The sequence below is a fragment of the Urocitellus parryii genome, chromosome 5, assembly GCF_045843805.1.
Source record: "Urocitellus parryii isolate mUroPar1 chromosome 5, mUroPar1.hap1, whole genome shotgun sequence".
Lineage (NCBI taxonomy): Eukaryota > Metazoa > Chordata > Mammalia > Rodentia > Sciuridae > Urocitellus > Urocitellus parryii.
In genome coordinates, this window is record NC_135535.1 from 141,943,397 (window position 1) to 141,968,525 (window position 25,129).

The 25,129-nt window shown below is 30.8% G+C and overlaps 1 protein-coding gene across 1 annotated transcript in view; it reads right to left on the bottom strand.

Annotated features, from left to right (window-relative positions):
- The window catches only part of LOC144255073 (protocadherin-15-like), a 435,746-nt gene that overhangs the window by 317,249 nt on the left and 93,368 nt on the right, over positions 1-25,129 (bottom strand). Inside the window, 1 exon segment of the mRNA XM_077799104.1 lies at positions 6,741-6,849. Within this exon segment, the coding sequence (XP_077655230.1) occupies positions 6,741-6,849 (109 nt within the window).

Below are 25,129 nucleotides of genomic sequence, written 5' to 3' on the forward strand. Positions count from 1 at the left end.
TATATATGATTATTCAATTGTTCCAGCATCATTGGTTGCAAATATTAATTTTTCCTCTATTGAATTATTTTTGTGTCTTTTATTATTTTTCAAATCTTCTCTTATTATTTTCTAAGATGTTTATATATGCATCCTTTATGGGCATAGTACATCTGACCCTATAGGCACAGCTTATTAAAGTGGAGGTTAATAACCTAAAATAGTAATTATTTGTTCCTGTTTCAACAATTTTCACTTAGAAAAAAAATCATAAGACAGACATGGCAGCTGAACCACTATAATAGCAAACACCTGTAGTAAAGTCCTTTAATTCCTCTTGTTGAAATTCATCCTTCTGCGATATGTTAAAAGATTGCCTTGGATTCTGGCAGAAACTAAAGCTATTTTAAAAAATTCACTTTACTGTCAAGACAAAATCAAGTTCACTTGTCTAATTAACAAAGTCATATCCAAGAGAGCATAGATTTTAATATTTGATGTATGGGAACATGAGCATGAAACTATTGCAGAGGGGCACTTAAGCAATACTGTGTGAAATGTTTCTCTTTCTCCTCTAAGAATATCAATTTTCATATATAGCACTTAACTAGCAATGTGATGCACATATAAATCTAAGAATCCATCTACCAGTTGCCATGGAGACATATGGAAATATGTGATTATTCTCTAAATTTTAAATATGTTCATATGTAGGGAATAATAATTAGTCAAATGTCACTAATGAATACACCCACGATTTCCTTTGCTGGAATAAAAGCAATCATAATATGTAACTTATCTCCATATTATCTTTTATGAAAACATATTAGTGATTCCTGAATGCTGAGTATCTGGCAGAAGCTAAGGTATTAGTATATAAAATCATGTTCCAAAAACAAAAGTCTAACTTCAAATTCTCATTATATTCACTTAATTTATGTCATTTGGAAAAATGAGGCAAAACTTAATTTATCAAAAATGTTATTATCCCCAAATATCTCCACAATTCTGTGTTTTCTCCACATGAACCTTCATTACTTAATCTTGGAGTCATAGTGAGAATATGTCATTTCTCTGATATTCAATGCATATGCCACTTCTTTCAGATAACTAAAACTATATTGATAATTTTAATATTATTTTTCTCCAGGCTTTAAAATCACAGTTCTTTTTGTATTAACTTATTGATATGTGCAAGTCCATATGCCCAACATAACCTCTAATTTCTTGCTAATCTATTCATTAGTCAACATTCTAGAGAATGGAAATGCATGAGGGAAATGTAACTCAGGAACTATGTGCAAGGTGATGCAGCATTTGAATGACCGCACATAGAGAAGTCCCTTGTGTACTTTGTAATACCAGGGGAAAACACACACACACACACACACACACACACTCACACAAATACACACACACGCACACCACACACACACACCAACACACAAATGTAATAAGTTATAACAAGCAGAAAACACTCTGAGTTTTCTCTGCTAATTGTAGTATCTGAAAGATACAGTAGGAAAAATTTAGTGTCTTCGAACATTTTTTTCCTTTGATCAATTTGATATAAGCATTGAAATCCATATCTTCCTTCTGACTTTTCCAATATTAGTATTCTGTACATTAGACCATAATCATGATAATTAAAACTGAAAATACTTCATGAAGGTTTATAAAACATCTTGAGGATAAAAAAAATATTTTATTTATTCATTTTTATGTGGTGCTGAGGATAGAACCCAGTGCCTCACACATGCTAGGCAAGGGCTCTACCACTGAACTACAACCCCAGTCCAATAAAATAATTTTGAATAATGGATTTGCCCTATATAGAATTATTGGCTGACATATTTTTTTTCTTTCAGCACTTTGAATGTACTACCTTATTGCAGTCTGGCATCCATGCTAATGAGAAACCCTGCTGATCTTATTGAGGATGAATTGTTATGAAAAATTGTTCTTTTTTTTAATGGCTTTCAAGATTGTTTTGAGGGTTGGGGTCATAGCTCAGTGGTAGAGCCCTTGCCTAGCATATGCAAGGTCCTGCCTTTGATTCCCAGTGCTACAAATAAAAAAATAAATAAATAATTGAAAAATAAAGATTTCTCCTTGTGTGACTTGATATTTTCATTAGGATGTACCTATGCATTTGGTTACAATCCCTTTCAATATACCCTAATTTAAGTTTATACAGCTTCTAGGATGTGTAGATAAACATTATTCCCAAATCCATGAAATTTTGGGCCATTATTTATCCATACATTCTTTCTCTCTACTCTTTACAAAACTCTTACTTTCCATATTTGTTATAACAAATGCTGTCCCACAAGCTTCTGAGGTTACTTTCAGTTTTCTTCATTCTTTTTTCTTTCTGCTTCTTAGATTTCATAATGTCAGTTGATCTTTCCTCACATTTCCTGGTTGTTTCTTCTTACTACTTAAGTTTGCTACTTAGTATCTCTAGTGAAACATTTATTTCAGAAATAATTTTTATTTTATTTAGTTCCTTTTAATAATTAAATTTATTTTTGCCATTTCCTCTTTGACAAGACATTGTTCTCATGCTTTTATTTAGTTATTTGCACAATGTGTAGTAGTTGGTGGTGTTATTATCATCAGAAAGAAAAGTAAAGCATATTTAGCTAAAAGTAAAGTTATTTAGCTCTCTTCTTGCATTTAAAATCAGAGATTGAAATTTTTGTCTAATGAGTTCAGAGTCTGGCTTCATCAAGAACATATTCCATTGATATTTCTTTTTCTGTATTGGCCATTGTATTATTTTTTTTCTGGTTTTATAATTTTGTTTATACTTAGACTTTACAAATAGTATTCTGTAACAACTCTAGAAATCATATTAATACTCCACAGAGTTTACTAATTTAAGTTTACTATAGTTGTGCTTATTTTAATTCTGATATTTTCATATTAACATTCTAAAGTCTATATTCTTTGGGATATATGACTATTGAAGTTAGACAATAATTATTACTTTAAAAATATTATTGGTACAGTAATTATTATTTTAATTGTTAAAAATAATATCTTTTACACAAATGGAGCAAATGAATTTCTTAGTTTTTGCTCAGGAGCTCTTTATGCATGTTGGATCACATGTTTATTTTTCCTCAAGTTTTCCATATGAAACCCCATTTTAACATTTACATATTACTTTTTGTGGAGTCTCGAGGTTGGCCAGAAATGATAGAATGTAGAGCCTTTTCAAGAGTGTGATTCTTGTTATTATTTTTCTGAATTCCCAGAAATGTGCTGAATCCTTTAAAAATCCCCTATGGACACAATTCTTTACCTTTTCCTACAAAGTTTTTTTTTTGTTTTGTTTTAATTAGTTACACATGACAGTACAATGACCTTGACATATCATACATTTGAATCAGATGGGATATAATATCTCATTTTTCTGAGTATACAGGTTGCAGAATCACATTGGTCATGCATTCACATATATACACACAGTAATAATAATGTACAAAGCTTTTTGATTGGTCTATTGTTTCCCTTAACTACGATCTATCATTTTAGGCAGCCACAAAAATAAAACACTTTTCTGTAATTGTTTTTGGTAAATACCCCTCTGGGAGAAGGCATTTTTCCCTGGGTGATCTAAAACAAGCTTCCAGGGAACCAACAGATAATTTTCATTGTATAAATCTTTCACCTCTTTTGTTAGGTTGATTTCCAAGTATTTTATTTTTTTTTTTTTTTGAGGATATTGTGAATGGGGTGGTTGTCCTCTCCTGCTGAAATGCCTCCTTCTGCGCTGGTCGCCAGGCAGCAGTGGCCCGGACCTCCGAGCAGGGTGGCCGAGATTCACCCGTCCGGGGAAAGCTGTCACCTCAAATAATCCCAAATTCCCTAGCTAGGTCTCACTTCAGCGGAATTTTGCTGGGAGTTTCTCAGCAGGTAGAATCTGATCGTTCAGATGTGTCTCTGTCTGCATGGCTGAGGAGGTACTGAAAGCACTGCCTCCCCGCCTGCCGCCAAGTTGAGTCTCGGAAAGGAAATAACTTTAGCTTACAATTTCAGAGGTTTAAGTCCAAGGTTGGATGACCCCAGGTTTAGGCCCCTAATGAGGATAGTAGATGATAGTGTTGCCTGTCCAAGTCAGAGCTAGTGCTCAGATCTTGATCCAGGAAGCAGAAAGAGGAAGAAATTGGTGGCAACAGTAACTTTGAAGGACATGCTAATGGCCTAGGAACAACCCTATGAAGTTTTTAGGAGTCCACAGAACCTCCAAAACTACAACACAAGGGACCAAGTCTATACGTAGGGATGTTTGTAGAACATTCATTCAAATGGTAGTGAGCAGTAAATTTTCAGAGATCTTTACTTGACTATTTATGCTGAATATATATGAAATATATCCTTAAATGACTAAAAATTATCATCCAATATCATAACCATAGTGACTTTAATGTATAGTACTGAGTAAAACAATAGTGAGGAATTTTCTTAAATTTATAATTTGATGTTTTTGAAATCATAAGTATCCAAAGAAAACCAGTCCAGCCCATCTAAATTTATGATTGCTTTATGGAAATTTATAGTTCATTCAGAAAAGGTGTATTTATCATTAGAGTTTGTTTTGTTTTGTTTTTTGTAAAATTTCTTCCTGCAGTATATATTCCAATCATCCTAATAGTTAGGCTGGATAAGGCCATTGATTGGGTGTCAATCAGAGTTTCACTTACCCCTTTATAAATTCACCTTATTAGGAGAAAAATTTTTTAAGACCCAATTTTTAAAGCAAGGAGTAATTATAAATTATTATTCTAATATCTGTCACTTTGATTAGCCCTACGAATCACATCCCTGCATTGTTTATTTTGCACAAAATGTCATTAAACACACCATAGGAAATAACAAATCAGGGTGGCAAAGTTGACTTAGATTGCAGTGATCAATTTCAGTAGTAATAATTCCACCATTGATTTTAATGGTAGTAAGGCCAGCAATCATTCTTACATGACCTTATCAGATGTCAACATCTGTATCTTCACATCTAGTATACAGAAACTATCTATAAGGTCTTGCCATGAGGAAGATATATGCTCACAATAATTTGAAAGGACTTAAGAAAAATCAAGGGTTTTGACATACTAAATGAAAGTAGACCTAAGGAAATACTCTTTGATCATGTAAGTGTTTTTTGTTTGTGTGCTTCTATTCATGAGTTTGATGTGATTTAGGCAATATGCTTTACTTTTCTTTCTGATGATAATAACACCACCAACTAATACAAATTGAGCATTAACTTTTTTCTCTATTGTGTATTGTGCTCTATTGTGTATTTCTATGTGTTTTGTATATCGAACTGCCTTACTTCATAGACTGGATGCTGATTTTCTGAAACACAAAACAAATGTAATTTTTTAAACTGAAAAAAATCTTTGAATGCCATTCAATGATAGTCCACTTTAAATAGAATTGTTCTCTTAGTCTATTTTTAAAATTTGTCCTTTGTCTTTTGCATATGCTAAATAATTTACCTAGATATATTTTTTTTCCATTTTCAACTGGAAACCAAAATTTTCCTGCTGAAATGACTTTTCCAAAACAATCCTTTTAGAAATGTTCAATGCTACCTTCTCATGAAACCACAGGATATGTGGTTCAAATTATATTTATATTACCATGAGGCAATGTGTTTTAATTTACTTTTTGACATCTTCCTATCCTCAAATTCCTCCTCTTCCTAACCTAGAACATTTTATCTCTCATCTCTGAGTGTACTGCATTTAGCATATTGATCACTATATTACCAAGCCTTCAATTAATGAAATAAACATTATTTCCTGTTATCTATATAAAAACCTCTATAAACTTAAAAGAGTTTTACATTCATAAGAAATAAATACTAAAAGCTTTTAACAGAATTACTTGAATTTATTTACAAATAGAATTTTTAAGCACAACATGGTACAATAGTATAGAATCTGTCTAAATTCTACTGGTCGTTGTGCATGAACATAAGCACACATGCTGTGAGTCCAGGGGACAATAAAATTTAAAGGGAGTATTGAACTCCACTGAAGTTATTTTCCAAGCACAATTTAAAAGCAGGCCTTCTTAAGAGATGTGTGGTTCATCTTTAATGCATCTTTCCCTCTAAAACCTAAAAACCATGTAAATCAGCAACATGCATAGTTTATCAAAAGCAGTTTAAGAATAGCATAATCAAATTATCATTCTCTCTCTCTCTCTCTCTCTCTATATATATATATATATATATATATATTGAATTAGGACACCTTTTGTGGAATCTTTCCAAGAAAAATTGTCAAGCATATAATGCATTGTGAACCCTTAGGCTACTCATGATCTTTTTCCTTCTTCCATATGTCTCCAAAATTGACATTATTTAATTCAGTTATATTTTGTCAGAATCCTGTATAGTGTCCAACCAATGGCAAGATATAAGTAGAACAAAAAATGTTTTCCTTTGATTTTTAAAAAATTTTCCTAAAGAACGCTTTATGAGATGTGATGGATAAAACTACAAATGTGTTAATTACTTATTTTGCTCTATTTGTAAAAGTATTTTAAATTGTTTTATATATTTTGCTAAAACTATGAAGAAGAAAGACTTTATAGTATTACATCTAAATTTTTATATATAAATGCAACAGTCAATTTCAATATAAGAAACTTTATCATTAAAAGGATTTTCTTTGGTTTGAAAGTATTTCATCATAACTCTACAGTGATTACTGATAATATAAAACATTAGAAATACGCACCAACAAGGATGGAATAGAGGATGCCGGGCCTATCTGATGGTGGCTGAATATTCTGGTCCTGATCAATGGCTTGGATTGGTGGAGTAACAACAATGGGGTTCAGTTCTTCCTAGAAAAAAATTCAGAAATTAGTTCAGCTGCATTCTAATACTTTCAAAAGAATTGACATTGATATATCTTAGTCTGGCCACCTATAGAGCATCTGATCTAGTAGTTAAAATAAATGTTAGGACTCATGGTTTTAGACCTTATAATACTTAACTTTGAATGTGAAGAGGAAGCAAGGTGCCTGAAAATTAAAAATGAAAAGACATAGTAATCTGTACATAGAATTTGATATGGGGAAAATGAGGAAAGATGATTATAATACATCCTTAAATTTTCTAGAGGTTGTGTTTTTTAAGATGAAGGCTATAAAATGTTCTGATATGAAGTTTTTCTTTCTGCTTTAGAAAATACTTGAAATGTTTATATTGTCTCCATCCTAAATATTTCTTTACATTTTTATATAAATTACATTAATTTGATAAACTTCAAAAATATGCATTAATTAGTTCAGCTGCATTCTAATAGTTTCAAAAGACTGACATTGATAGGTATCAAAGTCACATTTTTTGAGTTTTATATTATTAAAATTAGTTAATAGCAGGTATAGACATAAAAGTAGATTTTAGACCAATGGTACAGAATAGATTACACAAAGATACACCCACATAGAAACATTTACCTCATTCTAGACAAAGGTACCAAAAATATATATTGGAGAAAAGATTTCCTCTTCAACAAATGGTGCTGGGAAAACTGGAAATCCATATGCAGCAAAATAAAACTAATTCCCTATCTCTCACCATGCACAAAACTCAACTCAAAGTGTATCAAGGACCTAGAAATTAGACAAGAGAGCCTACATCTACTAGAAGAAAAAGTAGGCCCAAATCTTCATCATGTTGGATCAGGCCCTCAACTTCCTTAATAAGACTCATAAAGTGCAAGAAATAAAATCAAGGATCAATGAGTGGAATGGATTCAAACTAAAAAGCTTGTTCTCAGCAAAAGAGAGAGCCTACGTTTTGGGAGGAAATTTTTGCCACACGCACATCAGATAGACAGTAATCTTCAGGATATATAAAGAACTCAAAAAACTTAACAGACACACATACACACACACACACAAAAAAATCAATAAATGTACTAAGGAGCTGAGCAGACACTTCTCAGAAAAAGATATAAAACCAATCAACAAACATAAAAATATATGAAAAAATGTTCAACATCTCTAGTAATTAGAGAAATGCAAAACTACTCTAAGATTTCATCTCATTCTGGTCAGAATGGCAGTTATCAATATAAGCAACAATAAGTGTTGGTGAGTATGTAGAGAAAAAGTAACTTATACATTGGTGGTAGGACTGCAAATTGGTGCAACCAGTATGGAAATCAGTATGGAGAGTCCTGCTGGGAATGGAACCAATATTTGACCCAGCTATCCCACTCCTCTGTCTATACCCTAAGGACTTAAAAATTCACTATTGCTAAACTGTGGAAGCAATCTAGATGCACTTCAATAGATGAATGGATAAAGAAACTGTAGTACATATACACAATGGAATATTACTCAACATTAAAATAGAATAAAATTATGGCATTTGCAGATGGAGTTGGAAAATATCATGCTAAGCAATGTAAGCCAATCCCAAAAAACCAAAGCCTGGATATTCTCTCTGAAAAGTGGATGTTGACACATTATGACGGAGTGGGCAGTGGCATGGGGAGAATGGAGAATCTTTCATAGGGCAAAGGGGAGGGAGGGAAGGGGAGGGGATATGGGGGTAGGAAGATGGTGGAATAAGATAAATATCATTACCTACATATGTATATGACTGCACATGTGGTGCGACTTTACATCATGTACAACAAGAGCAATGAAAAGTTGTGCTCCATTTGTGGACAACGAATTGAAATGCATTCTGCTATCATGTATAATTAGAACAAATTTAAAAATAAATAAAAAACAATGAAAAAATAGTTATATATTATGTAGTTATAAGTGCTTAATCTATAATGGTCTTCAAAATTTATAATAGATATTTTAAGCTGGTGTTTCCCAATTTGATGTCCAGTGGTATTTTATTTTGCTATCAACACTTGTAAAAAGTTTTTCCTATTGGAAAAGAAGCAGATAAGCAATATATATATATACTTTGTCAGCCATAAGTTTATGTTGCAGTCTCTCATCTCCTCCATTATGGCATAAGAGCCACAAGTAGACATAAACGTTTCAATAAAACTTTATTTTAAAAAGGAAGTGACACATAATTTACTAACTCCTATATGAATAATCTGTATGCTGGAAAAAAATGAAGAATGAAAAAGCAATAATATATATGTTGGATAAATGAAAATATTTTTATACAGATCAATTTGGGAATCATGGTAATAAATAAAGTGTTAAAAAGTTGATCTACAGCAAGGAAGAGCTTCTCAGAGACTTAAGTATGCTAATTTGTGTAATGACTCCCTAAAGACATGGCATTATGTGTACAATTGCTAGAAACATTTATTAACATCTCTTTGAACTAATATCTTTAGAACATATTTTGGGAAACACCACTTTAAATTTTTGCAACCCTGGGCCCCAATATGTAAGTGGTAATTCTAAAGGGAAATAAAAATCTCTCTTAGTATCTGACAACTTCACATTCTGAGGAAATACTTCAATGATATTTCATAGTATTTCTTTTCAAGTGAATGTATTTTTATCAGCCAAAGTCAATTTATAGTTAAACTCCTTTATTCCCGGTTCAGCTAATGAAATATATGGCATCTTTTCAAAAGTGTGGCACTACTCAGACCCTGAGAAAGGATTTCAATTCTGAGTATTTTCTGTAGTCCTAATCTGCTTCCTATGGTCAGAGAAATATACCCAGAAATCCCAAATAGTTTCTGACTATTTGAAATACCTAAGTTTCCTATTTGCAATTTTAAAAAGTAAAATGTGAGGTTTTCTATAGAGTGGTAAGTGTGAAAAAAAAAAACCTACAATATTGAGGTGTCCCATCTGACCATCTTTGCTCTCCTTGTTTCTGTAGAGCTGCCAAGTTACTAATCCATGAAAGTTTTAGTTTTGATAATTAGCCATGTAAATTAAAATCCTCTCCAAATAACATCTACAGTTGATGAAATAAGCAGTGGAGCTTTAATTGTCTTACTTAAAGTTAAATAAACAAAAGGAAAACCAAAAATAACAGCAAAGTCAAGAGGGAAGGAAAGGAGAAGTGTTAATTACATTTCTCAACTATATTGTTTCTTGTTAATAAATGTCATATGGTAAGAAGTGAAGAAAGAAAAAGAAAAAATTACAACATGTCTAATTATATTAATAATCATCAGAAGTAAAAATTGGAAATAGCAAAGTATGAATATATTTGGATACTGGGTCTGGAAGTGAGAGTAGATGGGAGGAAGATATTTTACCTAAAATCATTAAGTATTGTTTGATTATGTTATTAACATGGCTGCACTATTTTTAATTTTATAAATAAATGAATAAATTTACAGTAAGGAAAATAAAGAAATTTTCTAGGTAAATTTTTCTATATTTCTGGAAATTTGGGAGAAATAATGTTTTAAAATAAGTTATTATGATTCATAGTTTGCCTTAACTTACAGGAACTAGCAACTTACCCTAATAGATTTTTTTCCTCTGTTACCATTAATAAGTTTGTTAAAAAAATGAGGTTTAAAGATGAAAAAAATGCATTCTCAAACATAAATAATGTCCAAGATTACCTCCCAAATGAGTGGTGATCATTGAATCCTGAGAATTTTTTACAATTACTAATATATACATTAAGATATACTGAAAATTGTGTATTGTTTAAGATGAAGCTGAAGAATTGACAGTAAATGAGCAAATTATTCAGCTTAAGTATTTTTAAGAAGAACAATGTAAACCCTGCCCCCTAAAAGAATTGAGAAAAAAATAGAGTGAAAAAATAATAAAATTGAGAGGAAAACAGAATATTCAGAAATGTCTTCAATTTCCTAAAACTATAATATCCTTATAATAAAAAATACCTTTTCTCCAAGTTACTTTTGAGGCAGAATCTCTTGGACACTGAGCTTAGAATATCAATCTATATCATTGGGTCAAGAATAGAGTGTAGATAGTGGTATATTGGCTTGCTTAGAAATAATACAAATTCTCTGCTTCTTTTCCAGTCTGCTAAATCAGAAACTTTAGGTGTTGAGTTTTAACAATTGTACCAGATGTTTTGATACAAGCTAAAATTTAGAACCTCTGGTTTAGCGTAGGAGAACCCCAGCTTCTGTACACATAGGTGCACAATTGCATATCCTTGCAGTTCTTGGGAGAGGGAGCAGGGAGAAAGAGGTGTCACAGGGTGATAGTCGGATTCAGAAAGAGATCTGCCTGTCCTATAGGAAAACTTCAGCTTGAATAACTGAAATTTAGATCATTATAACCCTCTGGAAGAAAAAAAAAAGCAGAAAGAGACATATTTTTTAAACAATAGAGAAAATAATTTTGAATTTATTTTATAATTATCAATTGATATCCTTTAGGTATTCTTTTTTCATATTCCTTTCACCTTTGGTTCAGAGAGAGGCAGAATGTTGTCAGATTTTGGAACCAGCCACCTCTGATTTCAAATTCTAGTTCCCTTACTTTACTAGCTGTAAAATATGAGCATGTTAACCTCTCTTAATTTCTCTCATCTATAAAATTGGAAATATAATCATTGGGTCTCTTTCATTAGACTAGTGCATGGGTTAAATAAGTTCAATTATGTAAAACACTTAGAAATACTTTACTTGCTTCCCTTTTATTTTCTAAATTCTGTCCTGTGAAGTGAACAGAATTCTTCTTGCTGGCAAATGCAATTCATGCAATCAGAGAATTTGGCCAATAGTTGATTGAATGCATTTGTGTCAATTTATATTCTAATGAATTATTCAAGGTGGTAAGAGTTCACCATTCTCTAATAAGTTTCAGAGTACCCACTACCAAGAAGAGTGTTACTACTACTGCCAGAAAAATTTTCAGAGCTCTTGGGTAAAGGCAATCGTTTCAGAGATTTGTTTCCTCTGAAGAACAGATTCTTTGCAAATAGATAGTAATTACTGTTGTTTATTCTTCTCCTGTCCTCCTCATTTATTTCAGCTTCTGATTTTACTGTCTAGATTATAGAGGAAGTATATGTTAAAGAGGTTAAAAAATCCACCCATAGATTGAATGCACTTCAGTATAATTTACGGAGAGGATCAAAATGTTCCTCTATTATGATATAATAGCTATAACCACTACTTTACCAAACCCTTGTTAGCAGAAAGTATATTTAGTTTTATAAACATCACACTAGTGCCTCACAGATTTCAACAAATTTTCATAATCAGGTTGAATTCCAGAAAATACCTAAAAAGGCCACTCAAACCCTGGAAGCCTCTGTCGTACTTTGCCTCAGAAGTGAAGCTGCTTTATAGCCTCATTTGTCTTTGAGCAGTCCTGTCTCTTGAATTCTATGTGGGCTGATAGGTTGTTGGGAGTACATAGGAGAGCAGATTTGTATTTCACTGTTTAAACCATTCAGAATTACATTCCCTGATCTTATCTTTACATGGATTAGGTCCACATAAAGAGATTCATAATGTGAATGTAAGAATAGAAACTAATAGCAATGAAATGATTATCACCTGTAAAATTACTGTATAATTCAATGATTATAGAGCTCAATATTATTAGCTGGGCATGGTGGCACATGCTTGTAATATCAGCAGCTCAGGGGACAGGCAGAAGGTCCACAAGTTCAAAGGCAGTCTCAGCAATTTAGAGAGGTGCTAAGCAACTCAGTGAAACGCCATCTCTAAATAAAATACAAGAATGGGCTGGGGATGCATCTCAGTGGTTACCTGGTTACGTGCCCCTGAGTTTAATCCCGGGTACCAAAAATAAAAAAAGATCAATATTATCCCATTGGTAGTACATATTTCATGTTCATGAGTCTGTCTGGAGAGAGAGAGATCTTGTTTTTGAATTGGTCTAAAACAATGTGCTCATGAACAATTATTCTATTCTACTGAGAAGACAAAGTTTTGAGGTGAATGTGGTTTCACTGCTTCTCACACAACCTCATTACCAGATTGAAAAAAAATTCAGTCCAAATTCTATCATATAAACAATAGAGAAAATAATCTTAGCAAGTAATCACAAAAGAAGTATTCTGAAAACTTTTCTGCAGGTTTAAGAAAATTTCTACTCTCTTTACTCATAGGTGTTCAAGCTATTCCCTTTTATAAAACGTATATTTAAAGGTAACATGGAGATTCCAGATTGAATACTTGGACCATTTTAACTTGTATCAGGTAGACAGAAGTAATGATCCACAGAACTCTGCCATATCACTCATATCATATCATTTCTATGTTAAAAGGCCACATAACTCATTTGATTTTTAATTCTGTTTTATGCCAACCTTTTTTATTTAGGCAATCTTTATGTATTAAATATTTTTTCCATTTTACTTATGTTAATTAATATCTATCACTGTACAAGTCTATAGGTCTATATATTTTGAAAATAAGAACCCATATTTGATATAAGACTCATTATTAAAGCCTTTGGTACTGGTTGAGATACCGATAAAAGAAACCCTGTATAAATGCTAAAAATGTCTTTCATCTTTACATTGAAAAAAATTCTTTTGAGTAAAATATACCTAAGAGTATACTGAACTTGCCAAAATATGTTAAAATCAATGACAAAATAATAACAATCTAATCCCCAAAACATTATTCAAATCCCTAAGGAAGAATATATTTGGATACATCTCTGAAAATGAAGCTAAACTCCTATTATCACACATTTCTATTGCATAATAATCTTACTTGACTATTATTTCCAATTATTAGAATTTTTAGTATTATGTGTTTGAAATATCAAGCCTATTTTTGTAATATTAGGCATATAATTTTATTATTATCTTGATGTTCGCTCTGTATTTAGTATGTGAAAAGAGGATATATGCAAAATATAAAAAATGCCAGGCCATAAGTTTTCTAACACTGACAAAAATAATTTAAAATTTCAGTAAATTTTATAGTTTAATATCAAAATGATTGAAAATATTATTTATTATTAAATTGATTTTATTGATTTTATGTTCTTTATATTTATGTAGACATTTCTCTTTAAATATCCACTCAAACTTAATATTTAATTTATATTTTAAATTGTTATAGAGTCCCATTAACAAAAGATTTAAAGTGCTTGTAAGAAATATCAGTGGATAGTATTATTCTCATCTAACATTATTTTACAAGTATACTGTTTTCTAGAAGTTTTTGAAAGCACTCACTCAGATTCTTGCTTGTTTCTATGTATTAACAAACAATAGAAAAGAATAACAAATCAAATATATTCTTAATCATTCAAATACACTTAAAATATTTCCTTAAGAGGCCAATCATTTCTGCTTTTATTTGCTTAGTTTTGCCTTTTTAAGTTGCAGAAATATCATATTAGCTGGAAAAGTTCTCAGAAATTTCAGACCTTCTCCAAACTGTGAATATTTCAAAAGGGTAACTAATTAAGGTGAGTGGTATGGGAACTTTAAAGTTTATATGGCACATAAAAATGATGTCTGGGTCATATTAAAGTCTTCAAAACAGTCTTGCTATTTACCATTCCTATAAAGGATGGAAAAGTCCACAGGTGGAATACTCACATAGCAATGATTCATGAAAATACCATTAGATCCTATCTACTAATTTGAATGTTATATATTAAAGAGAAAACTCAATAAGTTAACAAAAAGCACCATCATTTTATTATTTTCATAGCTAACTTTATGACCCTTCAATATTATACTCTTTTTTATTCCATTGTGCATGCACAGTTTTTAGATATATATTAAGCTTTCTATACTGTGACTGAATATATTTTCAAAATATGTATTTGAATATCCTTTCAACTGAGTATTTGAACACTTTTGCTGATACTGCCCACGTTTTCAAACTGCTTATTTGAATCTCTCTTTGCTTCTTAAATCAGAAAACTCTGGAGTAAGTTTCTCCTATATCTTGGATCTTCAAATAAATCCCAGAAGGGTAAGAAAATACTTAGCTATGATTTAACCCCCTTGTTACTTCTTAGGATTTATCCTAGGAATAAAAACCTACAGGAAAAACTGCAAGCCTATGGACTTGTTTTACACTATCCAAGCAACATAGACTCAAAGCAATATTGCAATCAGAGACACTGGATTCAGCTACAAAAATTACTTTCAAAAACCCTCAAATTTAAGGGCTTGCGTCTATTTGATAGATATTTGCAAAGAGGGTATATAGAGCATAAAAATATTCCTTATAGCCCTTTTTTGGTATTCTTAACCATTTCTTTAAGAGGTTCTTCTGTTCTAGTCCTCACATTGCCTCAAACCTGAGATATTCTTGTTCTTTGCCTTCCATTCATTAACACATTGCTTACTGGAAATCTTCAAGTCAGGACACTGTAAGTCAGTAGTAAATAAGAAACTAAGTGGGTAGAATGGCTCTATTATGAAGAGGAAGAGACAATCTTGGGAGAACTTTGTTTACAATTTTAGTCTCATCACACTTGCATGAGTATTTCAATTACAAAAATGATATGATGCCCACTCTGTACCTCCATGTGTCATCATGATGACTTCAATTCATCATCAAATCATAATTAAAATTCAGAACTTCTCTCTCAGTCTCTCTAGTTTAGAGGTATGTACATACAATATAATATAATATATAATTAATAAATATTATATTATACAATATGTAGTATATAATGTACATTTTATTATAAGATATAATGATATTTAATATCATATAGCATAATATATGTATATATTCTCAATGTATAACAAATTTATAACAAAGCAGTCTTTTTTATTGATTTCATTTTGGAGAAAACAAAGTCTAAAGTTATCAGATGCAGTATGACTTAGTGGGAGAAGAAGCATCAGTGAAGCCGAGTAATGTGCACACTATTTTCCCAAGTGATTTTATTAGTTTATGTTCCCACTGAGTATATATGTGATAAACATGAATGTGCAAGTCAGTAGGAGAAATACTGAATTTTTTTTCATAAAGACTGATTAAATATTGCTTAACAACTTCTTTTGTTTGGTGAGGGATTGAACTCAGGGGCACACAACCACTGAGCCTTATCCCCAACCCTATTTTGTAGTTAATTTAAAGACAGGGTCTCACTGAGTTGCTTAGATCGTTGCTCTTGCTGAGGCTGGCTTTGAACTCGCAATTTTTCTGTCTCAGCCTCCCACAGCCGCTGGGATTACAGGCATGTAATTAGCCAACCACACTTGGCTAATTAACAACTTTTATGATAAAATTATATTAGATATTGACTCCATATTTTATGTAAAATAAATCTTAGTGGATCAAAAATAAAAATAAGAGAAAATCACAAATGGGTTAGACAATAACATAAGTGAAAATGAGGAAATGGTTTATTAAAAAATGCAAGCATTTTCATATCAAATAAATCATCAGTGATCACAAACAAATCTGGTAATTAGAACATTTAAAGGCCTAGGAGAAAAATGGTATGAAAAATTTATAATAGAAAATAAGTAGGTTAAATTCTGGGGGAAAAATAATGATATCTGTTAAGAGGTTAGAAAGTACTTGTAGCTTTGAAAGTACTTAATGATTGTACTCTGAGTTGTTTATCTTACATAAATATTCAGAAATGTTGCTAAGAGAAATATTCACAAGCAAATCTATTGTATAATATACAATTTACTTTATAAGCAAACTTTTTATGAAAGTTCAATAATATGATACCTTAATAAATTATTAGTTTCCATTCTGTTTTTACATTTCTATTTCATTCATGTAATCACTACTGAGATTAAAAAATAGAATATAGTCTCAGTAGCCCATTTTAAAATATTCTATACCAAATACTACTCTTCCTTCCATCTTAGAGATGACATGACTTCTCATATCACAGATGTCATACTTGTTTTGAATTTTATGTAAATTGAAGTATAGAGTATATCTTCTAGGGCTTTTTTATTCTTATTTCTCGCAAGATATGCTTGCATCTGAGATCCATGCACATTGTTAAGTAGAGTACACTTGTTTTAATGATTGTAGACTATACAACTAATATCCCAACGTTTTAAAATTATTTTTTAAAAGAAATGATAGATTTTAAATTATTTCTACTACATGCTGATATGAATAATGCTGATATAAGCATTTGTGACTGTCTTATACATATTCACATGCTTCTGTAAACATTAAGAATAAAGTTGGAGAATGTGCTGGATTGCTGCCAATTTTTTAAAGTGGTTTCATAGGTTAAAATATTAGTATAGGGTGGGAGAATTTGAATTACTTCAAACATTTGCCACAGTTTGTAATTTTATTCTCTTTTAAAATGTTAGCAATTCCGGTAGGTGTGAATTTTTATCTCAATTTGTATGTTCTTGATGACAAATGAAGTTAAACAACTATTTATGATATTGGACATTTCTGAAGCATTGATTTATGTGTTTGGGGTATTTTTCATTGAATTATGTATCTTTTTCTCCATGTTTCATAATAGTTCTCTGTTTGATGGAATGTAAGGCTTTTGTCAACTTAAGAATTTATAAGTATCATATCCCTTATGGCTTATGTTTGACCCCTATTAGTATTGTCATATAGAAGAAAATTCCTAATTTACCTTATTTTAATAAAGTCCTATCTTTCTTTTTCTCTTTTCTTTTCATTTATACTTGGCTATATCCTCTCTCTCTCTCTCTCTCTCTCTCTCTCTCGCTATATATATATATATATATATATATATATATATATATATATATATATTACCCTCTGAGGTATATAGCTCATAAATTTTCTAAACTATTTATTTTAATAAAATAATTTTCTCATCCACTTCAGAATTTTTCACATATTCTTGTTTTTCCTGTTTTAGTTGCTTTGAATATAACTTTCTTGAGGGCAGGGTTAAGTCCTATTTGTTTTTGTATCTATGGCATTGGATAACACATGTAGCACATAGGAATTCAAAACTGTGAATAAAGGGATTGCCAGTTTTCGATTTATTTAGAGAATTCTTAAGGTTTATGACCCTAGCCTGGCTCACGGGGCTTCTGCAGGACATCCATGTACAAATATTGATGGCTTTTGAGACTCTCCTTATAATGTTGAGATATTTAAGCTATCAAGTTGCTACACTTAACAAGAGGCAAAAATAATGAGGCCAGGAATGTGGATTAAAAGAGATAAGAACTTACAAGCTTCCCTGAGAAGGACTTCTCAGGTAGTGTAAGTAGTCTTACAAACATATCTATTACTGCTATTAAATTTTAAGCCAAGTGTTAGATATAAAACCTACAAAATAAATTATTTAGTGATTACACATAAATATAATTTAAGATAATGTGCCAGAGAATTAAATATTTATATAAAGTCTACATTTCCTTTTATTAAAAGGAAGCTTCAGTCACATTTTCTGTAGACTCAGATGCATTGCACTTTTAGAATCAATTTATTCCCCATATTTTCATTATAAATGTTTCAGTGACATTTCTTAATTATTGATATCTAGATAAGCTACATAAATGTATTAAGAAAATGTTGTTTGCAAAAATATCTATAAATTGTTCAAGCAGGATAAAATAAATTCGATATGAGTTTTATATGAAGGAGCTAATGGTAAGAAGTATGGCATCTTAAAGTTATGTACCAGAAGTCAAATTACAAAATGTTTTGTAATGATATTTATCAATAAACAGTCATAGAAACTCCATTAGAAAATTTACAAGTTTAAATATCATGGGTGAAATTGTGCAAAATACCAAATATCAGAGATATTTAAGCATGAACAGATTGAATAAAATAAATTTTTATCCAGGTGTTAAAGGCAATATTGGTATAGATTAAATATTGGTATAGATTTTTTATGTGTTTGTTTCTGATAAGGGCTGGATAGGGGAGTAAAAGAGAAATAGGCAGATAGGTCAATAGATTAATTAATAGTCCTATAAGGCTATTTTGAGGGGAGTTGTTAAAATGCCTTAAAACAGTACAGCTTTTCATATACTAGCCAATGGAAAACATCTATAGGCAAATAGGAAAAAAAAATTATTTTCTTTCTGAATAAAGAAAGCATTATCTAGATTATCTTGTAAGAAGGAGTAGTAAGTAGGCATGTAGGCCCACATGCTTGGGCGCACACACACACACATATTGTTCAACAGCTCAGCAATTTAGTATTCAGAAATTGAACTCAGTTTCACTTTACCACTGAGCCACATCCCAGCCCTTTTTATTTTTTGTATATTGAGACATGGACTCTCTAAGTTGCTCAGGACCTTGCTAAATTGCTGAGGCTGGCCTTGAACTTATGATTCCCTTGTCTCAGCCTCCTGTACCACCATGCCAGCTATGAGGTAGTGTCTCCCTGTGTTTTTCATTTGTCTTTATCTACCTATTTACCAATATGATATTTCACTACATTACATTGTGGTTGATTATTTTTGTCTTATATGTAACATCATGATTCCAAGCAAATAAATATGATTTGAAACCACAATTTCCAATAATGTACAACATTCACAAATGTTATCAATAATTAGTTTTCAGAGTTAGATATTTGTTTCTTATATTACTTTGGCAACATAAATGATATACTCATTACTGTTCAATGTCATTAGTTATAATCTTAGATGTGGAGTTTCTTATTGAGGAATAAGAATGTGTTGAACTCCTCAGCACAAATTGCCAGATGGCTTTCCAAATAGATTTCAGTGATTTATTTCTTTCTCAGTATTGTATGAGTGGTTATAATTGCATCTACTTATCAATATTGACAATGATATATATCTAGAGTATTGCTAAATAAGTATAAAGCTTAATTTTAAATTTTCTTCCTAGCATGATTTATTTGATAGATTTATTTCTGTTTCTTCTGTTTATTTACTTAGTTTATATTCTTTTTAATTCTGACATCTAAAAATTTTATTTCCATGGCAAATATTTCTAGACTTGTAAATACATTGTTTATTGTTTGCCTTTTGGTGTTATTTTCACTTTTATGTATGCAAATGTACCTTCTTTTAGATTTGTTTACCTAGTTTTCACCTCTGAATTTTATATTTATGTAATATTTTAAATTTATTATTAGAGTGTATAAGGAAAATTGAATAGTAAAGATTTATTTTCCATCAATTTATATTTTCAATTTACTTTTTCTAAAGAAGTAAAACCAGTTTGAAAATCTCTGCTTTCTCCCTTTGTCTTAAATGGAAATCTACTAAACTTCATTCTTTAAAAATTTAATGATGGCTTGCTTCTATTCCATTGTATCATTTTAAAAATCTTAGCTTGATTATAATCCCTTAAAATAAAAAGATTTTTTTTTCTGTCATATGAGAGCAATAAAGTTTAGGACTCTGTATGTGTGTGTTTGTGTGTGTGTGTGTGTGTGTGTGTGTGTGTGTGTGTGTGTGTGTTTAGGAAAACGAAGTATTGGAATTTTGACTTACAATGTGGAATTGGAAATCTAAACATAAAATTAATGGACATAAGGACAATGGAATGTCAAGCAGAAATGATCATCTAATTGCACTTATTAATATCTCTAATTTGTTATACATCTGATCCCCAAGGATGTATATACAGACACACACACACACACATACACACACACATACACACACACACACTCACACACACACATACATGGATATACCACAACTGCTTCCATTATTAATAACATTTGAGAATTGGAAACCAGATTATAATTTTTATACTGTATCTTTACTGTAAGCATTGTTTCAGATTCCCATATTCAATGACAATACATTTAGATTAATGCATTGGTTTGTATTTATATTTTTTCCATTGGTTTTAATGCTCCCATACAGTTGTTACAATACTTGAATTATTTATTTGTCTTCAACAGTCAACTAGTATATTACCTTGAATAATGTAATAAAATATAATAAAATGAGTAATAAAATAAGTTCTATCTATGCAAATTTTAATTATTTCAGTCTTAAGTATAATTTTGACCAAATTTTGGGTTCTCGAAGCATAAATTTTTCTTTGGAATCACTAAAATTTCTATGTAATATTTGATTTTGTTGATTTTAGTCCAACTATCCAGTTTAAATTTGTTTTTGTCTTCAAATAAACACAGTGTACCAGGCATTGTAAGTTGTGATCTCTTTGACTTTAGTTTATCTCATACTTTGCACACCTTCCATTTGCAATTGCATGTTATTTATAAATCTCATTTTTTCTATGCCATCTTTTTTTAAAACTTATTTTATTTGTTCATTTTAGATATACATGACAGTAGAGTACATTTTGACATATTATACAAACATGAAGTATGAATTATTCTAATTAGGATCCCAGAATTGTGGGTGTACACAATGGTGAGATTCACTGTGCTATATTCATATATGTACACAGGAACATGTTAGGTACATTCCACTGTCTTTCCTAAACCTATCTCCCTTCTTCCCTTCATTCCCCTTTGTCTAATCCACTGAATTTCTATTCTAGTCCCCCCTCTTTTGTGTTGGCATCCAGATATCAGAGAGAATATTCAACCTTTGGTTTTTTAGGGATTGGTTTATTTCATTTAGTATGATAGTCACCAAAGCCACCCATTTATTGGCAAAATGCATAAAGTCATTTTTTTTAATGACTGAGCAATACTCAGTTATGTATGTACCATATTTTCTTTATCCATTAAGCTGTTGAAGTGCACATAGATTGGCTCCCTAGCTTAGTTAGTGTGAATTGAGCTGCTATAAACATTGATGTGGCTCTGTCATTATAGTATGCTGATTTTAAGTCCTTTGGGTATATACTGAAGAGAGGGATAACTGAGTCAAATGGTGATTTCATTCCTAAGTTTTAAAGGAATCTCTACACGCTTTCCAGAGTGATTGCAGCAATTTGCATTTTCACCAAAAGTATATGAGTGTACCTTGTCCCCTGTGTAGATATTTATTGTTAGTTATATTCTTGATAGTTGCCATTCTGAGGTGAAATCTCACTGTAGTTGAAACTGGAATTTCTGTAATTGCTAGAGATGCTAAACATTTCTTCAAATATTTGTTGATGATTCGTATTACTTCTTTTGAGAAGTGTTTGTTTAGTTCTTTGCCTATTTATCTTTCTTTTGATATAAGTTTTTTGAGTTATTTGTTTATTCTGGAAATGAATGCCCTATCTACAATGCAAGTGGCAAAGATTTTTTTTTCCATTCTGTAGACTCTCTCTTTATGCTTTTGATGGATGCCTTTGCTATGAAGAAACTTTTCAGTTTGATGCCATTCCAATCATTAATTCTTGATTTTGCTTCTTGTGCTATAGGAGTCTTGTCAGAAATCAGTTTCTGAGTTAATATGTTGGAGTGTTGGGCTTATATTTTCTTCTAGTGTGTGCAAGGTTTCTGGTCTAATTCCTAAGTCTTTGATACACTTTGAGTTTTGTGCAGGGTGAGAGCTAGAGGTTAAATTTCATTTTACTGCATAATGGATTTCCAATTTTTTTAGCACCATTTGTAGAAGAGACTATCTTTTCTCCAATGTATATTTTGGGTGCCTTTGCCTAGTATGAGATAACTGTATTTATGTGGTTTTCTCTCTTTGTCTTATATCCTCTTCAATTAGTCCTCATAACTGTTCTGGTACCAATACCATACTGTTTTTGTTTCTATGTCTCTGCAGTATAATTTTAGCTTTGGTATTGTGATGCCTCCTACTTTGCTTTTCTCAATAATAATTGTTTTGGTTATGCTGAATCTCTTATTTTTTCAAATAAATTTCATGATTGTCTTTACTATTTCTATGAAAAATGTAGTTAGAATTTTAATGCAAATTGCATTAAATCTGTATAACACTTTTGCTAGGTGCAAAAGTTCTTAAAAAAATTATGGCAAATTCCATACATAAACACATTAAAAAGATATTGCACCATGATCAAGTGGGTGTCACCCCAGAATGCAAGCTAGGTTCAACATACAGAAATCAATAAATGCAATTAATCACGTAAATAGACTGAATGACACAAACCCCATGGTTATCTCAATAGACACAGAAATTCAGCATTAATTTATAATTAAAACACTAGAAAAATAGGGATAGAAGGACCATACCTCAACATTGTAAAAGCTACTTATGAAAAACCGAAGGCCCACAGCATTCCAAAGGGAGAAAAAAATGAAAGCATTCCCTCTAAAAACAGGGACAAGACAAGGATGCCTATAACTTTTATTTAATAGTCCTAACCAGAGCAATTTGGCAAAAGAAAGAAATTAAAGAGATATGAAGAGAAAAAGAAGAGCTCAAACATTCTGTTTGCCAATGATATGATCCTATATTTAGAAGACCCAAAATATTCCACCATAAAACTTCTAAAATTCATAAATTCAGCCAGTAGCAGGACACAAAACTAACACCAATAAATCAATTTAATTCTTACACTGCAAATATGAATCAGCTGAAAGAGAAATTAAGAAACCAATTCCATTCATAATAGCATCAAAGAAATCAATATTTTGGAATCAATCTCACAAAAAGAAGTGAAGGGCCACTTCAATGAAAACTGCAGAACATGAATGAAAGAAATTGAGGAAGACCTTACAAAATGGAAAGACCTCTTATATTCTTGGATAAGCAGAATTAATATTATCAAAATGGCCTTCATTTTCAAAATATGATAAAAATATTATCAAATATTATCAAAATGCCACCTACCATTTATATATATATATTATATATATATATATACACATACACATATATATATGTATGTATATATATATACATACACATATATATATATGTATATATGTATATATATATGAGCAGAAACGTGACAAAAGAGTGACTAGATATAGCTATGTTTTCACTTATGAACAAGATTAGCACATTGTGGGAAAGTCTTCACCTCTAATTTTGCCACATTGAAGAATAATTCACGTCAATTAAATCACAGAGCTTTTCTCAAGATTAAATGTAACTGTTTAGAGGGTCTTGCTGTGCCATCCAACAAATATTAGTTTATAAATTTCTTATAATTTTATTAATCGGTAAATTTAATTTTGTTCTGGAACATAACTACACGAAAGAGTATGAGCATTATTATTTCCTTCAAGGATAGTGATTTACTTGCTGTTTTACATATTGTAGACACATGATCACCATTAAACAAATTAGAAAACCAAGTATTGGGCTATTGAATAAATTCTGAGCATAAAATAATCACAGCATGATACAACTAGAAGATAAGAAAATCCAAAAGAATGGGGTATCTAAAAAATACGTTTTGTTGGAGATTGGGTTTACTGTGAAAAAAATGAATTTTAGATTCATACCTCAGAAAGGGAGAAAATTATAATGAATAAATAATAGAAAATAAGTTAATCTAATCTTGTGTTTAATATTAACTTTTGATATTAATTAGACACTCACTGTGTCTGAGAATATCAAAGTTACTGCATTTTTCTTATAATTTTTGAATATATATTATAATACCAAATACATAGTATACTTTACTATAAAGATACTAAACATCACTACAAATAGTAATAAAAACAAAATTGGCTCTAAAATCCACTGCCTGATGATATTGTTGTTGTTTCATAAGAATGAGATTATTGATAATTCTGTGGCAGTACTAACCATATTTTTATAGACTTCTTTTGTTTTATAATAATCATTTCACCAAATACACTCTTATTGTATGAAGTAATGACTTCTCACAGTGGCATCTTCTGAACTTAGGGACAAATACAAACTATGTTATATGGCAGCCTTTAATTTTTTAAATTTCTTCCCCCATCTTCAAATTCTGCTAAAGATGGTAATCGTGAATTTGGAGTTCTATAGGAAATTCAATATCAATCAAAAAATATTCAAAATTGCATGATTCTAAGTGGATGAATATGTTTGCAGATTTTTTCTTATGTGCTTTTAAATACTGAGTAATAAATTGGAGGATTATTTATACATTTGGATATATTTCTTGATATAAGCCAGGACCAAATTAAACTTTCTAAAGAACTTTAAAAAATGTTTTATTAATACAAACATAAATAGTAATTAGTTTGTTTTTCTTATCTTCCAAATATGGACAAATGAAGAAGAGACATTAGTGATTAGTGGTTTGTTTTTACACATAAAATTTAAACTTTAATATTTTTTAAATCATTATCATTTTTCTATTATTAAAATGTGCATGCATTAGTGTATGCTATAACTTTAATTATATAAATTAATTTTCTCTTTAATAACTGGTTTGAAGCACATTATTTAGTGTTCTTTAACTTGGATTTTCAATATCAA